This window comes from Eurytemora carolleeae, unplaced genomic scaffold, assembly GCF_000591075.1.
Source record: "Eurytemora carolleeae unplaced genomic scaffold, Eaff_2.0 scaffold102, whole genome shotgun sequence".
Taxonomy (NCBI): domain Eukaryota; kingdom Metazoa; phylum Arthropoda; class Copepoda; order Calanoida; family Temoridae; genus Eurytemora; species Eurytemora carolleeae.
The window spans coordinates 158,803-168,094 of NW_019396136.1; the positions used below are offsets into that span (position 1 = coordinate 158,803).

Sequence of the window (9,292 nt, forward strand, 5' to 3'; positions counted from 1 at the left end):
GTCCAAAAATCGGATACAAACGGGGTCTGTCCTAGTATACGATTTTTGGACCCCCCCCAGATCGTCAAGATTACTAACATTATTCTTTACCTTGCATCCTGAGCTTGTGCCGAAGTTGTATTCAATGTATCGGAAATAACAGGAAATGGTCGGGCTGCCTGAAATAAAATAGAATTAATAACAAAACACAAAATTGTAAAATAAACATCAAGTTAATTCTACCTATATTATGGTAAAATTATGCAATTCAAAAAATGTTAATTTTACTTATACAGTACATGTATGTACTGTAGTACATACTATTTTATTTTATACAATGTACATGACATGACACTTTCAAGTTGAAAAAAATTGCAAGTTTCATATTTTAGTATATATATTTTAGCATCTCTATAGCACAGCTAAGAATAAGGTTTGGCATATATATATATTTGTATAAATTTGGTGCACGTCTATACATGGTTAAGAACTAGTAACTACTGGATTAAAAATTAAGAACGCTGTTCTTTAATTTCATGATTATTTTAACAAATATTGCCAAAATTAAGAACAGTTCCCAAAATTAAGATTTTTAAAAAGATGTTTTGATATCGTGAAAAATTTAATTGCTGTTTAAAGCTGAATCTTTAATTTAAAAACTGGGGGCAACTGGCAACTATGTAACACTCGCCTGTGTATTAAGACTACCATGAGCTAGATATAAAGATGGTATTTTAATCAAGAAACCAGTTCTCGCACATAGTACAGACATTTTACATCTGAAACATATTAAAATTTATATATTATATATTTGTATATTTATGAGAGATAATCACTGGCCTGCTTCTTAGGTCCTAGGGTGAATATGCAGAAGAGAGTGGCGAGTAGGGAGAGAACTGCACCCGTAGACAGAATAAATCTAATTCAGGGGGAACATTGGGAACATATTATTAACTAGCTTGGTAACCCAACATTGCCCAGGTTACGCATAGTGACTCCCACCGTTAACCCGTGCTTGGTCTTAAATTATTAGGATTTGGGCTATTTTTTACTTAAAAATTCGACACACTCATCTCAGAATCTCAAAACCAAACTAAGAACATTCCCGTGGTTCTCTCAATTTCCCCAAACAAAATTTGAGGCAAATCGGTCGAGGGGTTCCTGAGTAATGATCGCACATACAAACAAACAAACATAGATTAATACTTTATATTTTTAGACACCAGTTAAAAGGGACTGTGATTTAAAGAGATCAATACTTTTAAAATTTCAAATAATTAGTACATAACTTATGAAAAGTACAGTACACTACCATATTAAATGGATAGACGGGATACTACTATACATTTTAAAGTTGTATTTTTAAGGCCGTTATTTTTGCAAGCTGTTGCAGAAAAAAAAATTCTAACGGTTTTAATTCTTAAATTGCAGAGAAATTAATAGATTTAAATCTAAATCATAAGCACTTTTAAGAGGATAAACCAAATTTCTCTTGATGGGACTGTTAACGTTATTTCAGTAACCTTCCAATAACCGATTCACAACGGTACCCTTTAAACCTTTGACCGGATATGTGGTTGATATACTCATTCGTATAGCTGAAGATTGAGTGCTGGGAGACTCGATGTTACAGAGTACACTTCGTGCTAGTGTTTCTTGGCACTAAATTTCTCACTATAAAAATAATATCTACAAAATCCTTGATCAAGCGAAGGTTTTGAGAGTATCGTTGTAAATCGGGTATGCCAAATGGAAAGTTACTTGAAATTGCGCTTACAGTCCCTTGAATATAGACGGGATACTACTATACATTTTAAAGTTGTATTTTTAAGGCCGTTATTTTTGCAAGCTGTTGCAGAAAAAAAAATTCTAACGGTTTTAATTCTTAAATTGCAGAGAAATTAATAGATTTAAATCTAAATCATAAGCACTTTTAAGAGGATAGATCAAATTTCTCTTAATGGGACTGTTAACGTTATTTCAGTAACCTTCCAATAACCGATTCACAACGGTACCCTTTAAACCTTTGACCGGATTTGTGTAGCTGAAGATTGAGTGCTGGGAGACTCGAGGTTACAGAGTACACGTCGTGCTAGTGTTTCTTGGCACTAAATTTCTCACTTTTAAAATAATATCTACGAAATCCTTGATCAAGCGAAGGTTTTGAGAGTATCGTTGTAAATCGGGTATGCCAAATGGAAAGTTACTTGAAATTGCGCTTACAGTCCCTTGAATAAACCCAACCCAACCCCAGGACATTTTCAAGAAAAATCCAATACGTTCTCCTGCCTGAGCGCTCTAAACCAGGACGGATATCCAGGCTGAATCAGATCTGAAACAGAAATGTATTTTTTTTTAATTTGAAAGGGTTGTTCACCGATTCAAATATAACAATTTTCGGAAAACAACAAATTTTATTTTTACAAAAAGAGACCAGAGCTGAAAACTTTAGAATGGGATATCCTTAATCCCGATCTGTTAATTAATCTGGAGATTAAGTTCATGAGGAGAACAAGCAATATTTAATCTGGAGATTAAGAAAAAGAGTGGATTAAGCATTAATCCTGATATCCACCATTCTAAAGTTTTCAGCTCAGAATGGTATTTTCTATTCTTTATTTTCATTACAGGTTCGCCTGTAGGTAACCTTCTTTCACTGTTACTCAAGTGTGGTCTAGAGAAGATATTTAAGGAATCTTATGTGCCTTTAATGTTGTTTTAAAGCAAATATTTTTACCAATTCTTTGAAAATTAACGTAAACAGTTAAATGAATCTGTGCACACTGCACAATAGCTGTGTTTTATGCTCATTGGACAATTAAAATCTTAACTAGAGTCTAACAGTCGTCTTTCTTTTCCAGAGTTTTATAGACCCGCTATACAGATGAAATTAAGAACATGAAGTCTCCCCTCCAAAAATGTTCTCAAGACGGTCTTTAGGGTAACCCAAAAAAGACATTGTTGGGATATTTGTATGATGCAGACCGGAATGAAGTGACATTTAACCATACAAATTCATGGGGAAAAAAGTCTAAATAGCTCAAAAACACATTTCTAGAATTTATTATGTCATAAATCATTTTTTTCGTAAATGTCTTAAAAGATTTAATCCATTGAAATTTTCGCAAAATTTAAAAAATTAACTGAGTTAGGTCAAAAAAACGTCAAAAATGATTTTTTATGTTTAATCTTTATGACGTGATAAATTCAATGAATATTTTTTTTGAGCTATGTAGACTCTACGTGCATATATCAGACGGAAGAAGGGATCCAATCTTAAAATTTTTTTTTTCTTCCCTGAATTTGTATGACTAAATATCACTTCAATCCGGTCTGCATCATACAAATATCCCAACTTGGTCTTTTTTGGTGTACTCTAACGAACATAGTGACAAATCGAATTTGTTCCAAAATAATATTAAAATGAAGGAAAACAATTTAAAACAATTTTTCTTTGATTAGACCGCTACTTTCGGCGGATCTTGATCCAAACACGAAAATAGACCAAAAATATTGAGTAAATTGTTTTTAATTAACTTTTTGATTGGAAAATTAAACAGGAAAAAAATTAATTTGAAAATGAAATATAAAAATAGGATGCTAGAGCAGTTGGATCCGGATCCATTTTCTTTTTATAATGAATGTTAATACCGGATATCCAGAATTCAAACAAATTTCATTGTCTGAATCATTGCACAAAGTTGGCGCAATAGATTTTTTTTAAATTAGCGAAAAATGATATAATTTGATTTGATTTTACAATTTGATTTGATTTTACAATTTGATTTGATTTTACAATTTGATTTGATTTTACAATTTGATTTGATTTTACAATTTGATTTGATTTGACAATTTGATTTGATTTGACAATTTGATTTGATTTGACAATTTGATTTCAGTGGACAATTTGATTTGATTGGACAGTTTGATTTGATATGACAATTTGATTTGATTTGACAAATTGATTTGATTGGACAATTTGATTTGATTTGACAATTTGATTTGATTTGACAATTTGATTTGATTTGACAATTTGACTTGATTTGACAATTTGATTTGATTTGACAATTTGATTTGATTTGACAATTTGACTTGATTTGACAATTTGATTTGATTGGACAATTTGATTTGATTAGACAATTCGATTTGATTTTACAATTTGATTTGATTGCACAATTCGATATGATTTGACAATTTGATTTAATTTGACAATTTGATTTTATTTTAAAATTTGATTTGATTTTACAATTTGATTTGATTTTACAATTTGATTTGATTTGACAACTTGATTTGATTTGACAATTTGATTGGATTTGACAATTTCATCCGAGAAATAAAAAATTTAAAATGATAGAAAAAAACATAAATTTTGAAATTGCGAATAATTGCTCGACAATTTTCTTCTGGTGGAAAACCCACAGAGCGTCCCATTCCATGTCAAATTGGACTATCTTTCAGCTTTAACGCCAAAATAATCAAAAAAACCTTGTATTTTCTGCATTCAAATTTTTATTCTTGCCGTATGCAATTTTCTGTTTTGTCCCGAAAAGCTATGCACGATCCAATATGACATGGGACACCCTGTAATACAGATTACAAAAAGAAAATTCCTCAATGCTTAGAATTGTAGAAACTGACCTAAATATGCAGTTAGCGCTAGACTACCAGCACAGAGAGCACAGCCTAGTCCTGCCTCAGGCAGTAGTAGTGAACACCAGGCCTACCAAAATAAAGGAAGTTTTTACCTATATTGACTATAAACTTTACACATAAGCAGCCACTTTTTGGAAAACAAATATTTTTAGGCTAATCTTGGCAATCAAAAATATCCATGAAGGTTAGAATCATGGAAAATATATTGCATCTCAAAATAGTCTTTGCAGTGTTGAACAGAAATGAGGGTGTGACTGACAAAGAATTTTGTGTCCAGGAGGCAAGTAACCCAGGGTATCGGGCATACCCTATTTACTGACCAGTAAACAGGGTGTGACCGACCAAGAATACTGCGCCCAGGATGCTAGCAAATACTGTGCCCGCGAGGCGGGTAAATTACTAACCAGTAATGAAAGTGTGACCGACCAAGAATACTGGGCCCAGGAGGCGGGTAAAATACTGACCAGTAATGACATTGTGACCGACTAAGAATACTGTGCCAATGAGGCGGGTAAAATACTGACCAGTAATGAGGGCGTGACTGACCAAGAATACTGTGCCCANATCAAATCAAATCAAATCAAATCAAATCAAATCAAATCAAATCAAATCAAATCAAATCAAATCAAATCAAATCAAATCAGGCTTTTAGGGATGTCCCACACCCATACACCAAAATTGAAGTGACTATGCTGTAACTTAATCAATCATGAAGTGAGGTCATTTTCAAAATCATGGTACATGAGAATTTACACTTCATTTCCACCATAGTCTAAATTTCGTAATATTACAATAAAACATACAACATTAAATGGATAATATTCTTGACAACATCTGCAAGCTTATTTTAATTCTTTTAGCTACTATGTTTCTACTATCTAATGTCAATGTTTAATTTTAAAAAGTTATCTAGCAAAATTTGTTTTGGAATACAACTACATACCTAGAAAAGAGAGAATAGTAGTTCCGTAAGCTAATTGAGCTGTGACAACGTCAGGGAGTAGAAATCCACAATTTAACATATAAATAGGAGCTAAAACATAACAAATATCACATTACTGAGTAAATATCTACAATAATTTAAGTTTTTTCTAACCCCCCTCCATCCAAACCTAAGATCAACATTTTCGATTTTCTGATAAAATGTAAACATCACCATAAGATCCATATTTTAACTCATTTTACCAAAAGTTTTCTAACACTGTTTTAATTTAAGGCCAGGATATTATTCTATTGATATTATTAATTTTTCTTTCCTCACCTGATGCAAAAGGAATAAGTCCAGCCAAACCTAGAGCCAGGGCAGGCGGAGGACTACCTCCAATCTGTTTTAAATCTGGAGGTTCGGAGGCTTAAATATTATCATTCCCCTCCTCAAAATCAATTTGTTTTAATGTCAAAGCGCAAACGTTAACAATGTTGTTTTAATAAATTTCATCTTTTGAATCAATGAATTTGAGTGGAAGACAAATTAAATGGGTCATTTTAACATATCCAAAAATTCGAATAATTTTAAGGTATATATGTTGTATACCTTGCCTCAAATCGAATTAACAAAATTACAAGAAGTAGCTGAACTAAGTAAACTATCTTCAGCCACTTGTATTAAACTTGAAGCACGTCTACGTAGTTCAAATACTTCTAGCTATCCAACAAATCTAAGTTCTTGCTTCATTTTTGCTCATTTCTAAATTTTCAAATTTAATTTAAATCTCGTCCTTTTCCTTTAATAATTGTAGGCTTATCCAGGTTTAAATTTGAACTGTGAAACCTGAGGACGCGTCCTCGTCCACAAAGTCCCTGTATTCCTGGTCTTAAAAACAAACTCATCTGAAAAAATAGTATCTTAATAAGGACCAATGTATAACATGCAAACAATTAATCAATCTCAAGTGACCTTCCGCGCAAAATAGCATCACAACGGTGCCCTTGATACCTTTATATGATCAACAATGTGGAAGAAATGGTCGTTTTTCTAGGTTAAAAAGTGAACCGAGCATTGCCATCTTTGCATGGGGAGTCGCTTGAAAATACTCTTACAGCGTTTTTTAATGATTGATCATTTTATTAAATTTCATGATTAATAAATACTTCATCAGATCATTTTACATGGTCGGACAAAAATTAACTTTTTAAGAACAGAAATTTTGGCAGTTCAGATCCTGAATATTGTTCCAACTTTAGTAAAAAATTATTAACAATTATGGTTTAAAAGGAAATTTCATGGACATCAGTATATAACCGGCTATAACTTTTTAACAATTTTTGACTAGAAATCAGATGCTTAGCAAAACTAATAGGTTCTATCCATATTTCGCGATCCTAATAATAAAGTTGAATTTATATTTTTTTATTCAGTGTTTGTATGGAGGCATATCAACCAAATGGCTCCACCAAATTAAAAATATTTTTTAAATAGTTCCCTTTCTGGTTATAAAAGATCATGACAAAATAATAAAAAAATTTGAACATCAAAAAAATATATCGTAATTTTTAATTTGTATCATTCTTGAAAACAAGGAATTGAAAGCCTTTCTTGTGGACATCAGACTTTACATTTTTTGTCATTACGGTTACAAATCTGCCATTTTTGGAGAGATAATAATGTAAACGTAAATGAAAGAATTATTTTTTTTTGTACATTTTCAAGGTTAAAATTTCCACGCCAAAATTTTACATTTTGCATTAATTTTTTAATTTTTTAATTGGTAAATATTAACTAAACGGGAGTAGTGCTCAAGTTAAACTGTAACCTCATGGAAAACTTACATCTTCAAGATTTCAAAACATATATGGTTTGGCATGAGCACTGCTGTGGTTTTTGAGTTATTCAAGCATTTTTGGTCATTTTCTAAGAAAAAAATATATATTTCTATAAAGAAGACATTTCTGTAAAACTTCGTAAACAATTTAATTTATAAATCTCTAATGTGCTTCAGTGAAAGATCTGAGGATCTTTATAAACTAATGTGTGTTCAGGGTATTCAGCGACAAGACGTTACTCAGTGTGTTCAACCAGGAATTCTCTACACACAATCGATCAATCACACGGAACTCTACATGGACAAATTTTTACTAATCAATCACGTGTTCAATTCAATAATTAATTGAGATTTTTAATATATAACTATTTAAAGGCCAATTTTTATAATGAATAACCTGATTTTATTTTATAATGCAGAACCTGAGTTTTATGGTTAAAATGTTTTATAATTTAACTCATATATATGATATTTAGCCAAAACCTATATATTGTTTTTAAAAAAGCCTAAGCCTCAAAACTTTGAAAATAATGAGTTTTATCTTTCAGAACACAATGGGTTAGTTGCCCCCTTCTAACCTGAAATTGTGTTTCTTTCTCCAGGTCTATAAATCATCCGTAATAAATACTTAAGGCTAATAAACGTTGAATGTTCCTTACACAACGTTGAAAAATTTTATTCCTACGGATGGTTTATAAAATATATGTAGATAATTGTGATTGTTGTGATTCCTCTAAATAGTTCCGGGCTCGTATCCGTGCTTTAAACCAGGTGAAAAATTGCAAATATCTAAAATGAGCTTAAGTAATATCCTGACTTCTCACAAATCTCTCAACGTAATTCTCATGCTAGGCTGGCACGAGTCCTGTTGATATATAACTTCAACTTGCTCCGCTGANAACCCCGCCCCCTTATAAATCTGATCACTCCCTTTAGTAAATACCTGGCTTTTTCACATCCAGCACAGATATAAAGTTTAACAGTATCACTCTTTGACTTCTTACAGTTCCAACAATATTTTATAATCTTCTTATTCTTCTCCTTTCTATCCTTTCTCTTTTCCTCAACCTTTCCTTCTTCTTTCTTTCCATCAGACTCTTTTTCTTTTTCACTTTCTCCATCACTCATCTTCATTTCATCCTCCAAAGCTTTTTTGGCCATATTTCCCACGGATATTTTATCCGTTAGATAAATAGTTCTCATCACGACAGTTCTACCCTTAGGAACCGGAGAGGATTTTTCATCATCCAAGACTTCATCATCCAAGACCTCATCATCCAAGACCTCATCATCCGAGCCTTCATTATCCTCAGCTTTATCTCCTGATGAATCCATCCTGTTCGTAGATTTATCCTTTGATTTCTCTCCGCAAGCATCATCATCTTTAGCTTTTCTCTCCAGCTCCTTTGCCAAGGGTTCTTTCCCAGTTCCAGGCTGGGTTTCATGGACCTCTCCATTTGGATGTTTCTCAATTATGTCTGTATCTGTATGTTCTTCAATATCCTCCTCCTTCGCTTTAACTCCATCTTGTCCTTCATTCACAGAAACAGTGCCCGACGGTTGTTGATCTGCTTGTTTTAAATCAAAATTTGGCATTTCAACTTGTTGGATTGTTAGTTTCTTAAACTCTTCTGGGGCTAACTTTACCCGTTTCAGCTTTACTTTGGGCACAGTTAAAGGAAACGCAGATTTACAGTTCTAAAAATATACGAGATTAAATAAACACAAAGCTGTTAATAAAAAATAAATTTAATTGCAAATTACAAAGGCCACGCCATTTGTTCAAATTGTCATCGTTTCATTATGCAATTCTATTTACCTTGGACCCTTCCTCAGACCCATCTGTTTCTGCAGGTTTTTGGAAGGAATATTTCCAGGATATTTTATCACCTTCGACA

At 32.3% G+C, this 9,292-nt stretch overlaps 3 protein-coding genes and 1 long non-coding RNA gene across 4 annotated transcripts in view; 1 reads left to right on the forward strand and 3 right to left on the reverse strand.

The window, feature by feature from the left end:
* The window catches only part of LOC111696009 (methylcrotonoyl-CoA carboxylase beta chain, mitochondrial), a 15,775-nt gene extending 14,877 nt beyond the window's left edge, over positions 1 to 898 (reverse strand). The window contains exons 1-3 of the mRNA XM_023465525.1: positions 820 to 898; positions 671 to 758; positions 91 to 158 (exon numbers count right to left, since the gene is read on the reverse strand). Coding sequence (XP_023321293.1) covers positions 91 to 158; positions 671 to 751 — 149 coding nt within the window. The 5' untranslated portion in view covers positions 752 to 758; positions 820 to 898. The remainder of the gene's footprint in view (positions 1 to 90; positions 159 to 670; positions 759 to 819) is intronic.
* On the reverse strand, positions 758 to 5,123 carry LOC111696011 (transmembrane protein 69). Its single transcript, XM_023465527.1, has 4 exons — positions 5,037 to 5,123; positions 4,618 to 4,699; positions 2,269 to 2,311; positions 758 to 898 (listed from the first exon to the last, which is right to left on the reverse strand). Exons 1-4 carry the CDS (start codon positions 5,106 to 5,108, stop codon positions 799 to 801), a joined length of 297 nt encoding a protein of 98 aa, XP_023321295.1. The 5' UTR covers positions 5,109 to 5,123; the 3' UTR covers positions 758 to 798.
* A 2,727-nt stretch (positions 5,124 to 7,850) lies between these two features.
* LOC111696012 (uncharacterized) lies at positions 7,851 to 8,292 on the forward strand. Its single transcript, XR_002763983.1, has 3 exons — positions 7,851 to 7,996; positions 8,104 to 8,165; positions 8,247 to 8,292. It is a non-coding gene; the product is annotated as an uncharacterized LOC111696012 (long non-coding RNA).
* Positions 8,293 to 8,317: 25 nt separating this feature from the next.
* The window catches only part of LOC111695999 (uncharacterized), a 13,858-nt gene continuing 12,883 nt past the window's right edge, over positions 8,318 to 9,292 (reverse strand). The window contains exons 22-23 of the mRNA XM_023465507.1: positions 8,392 to 9,092; positions 8,318 to 8,324 (exon numbers count right to left, since the gene is read on the reverse strand). Coding sequence (XP_023321275.1) covers positions 8,318 to 8,324; positions 8,392 to 9,092 — 708 coding nt within the window. The remainder of the gene's footprint in view (positions 8,325 to 8,391; positions 9,093 to 9,292) is intronic.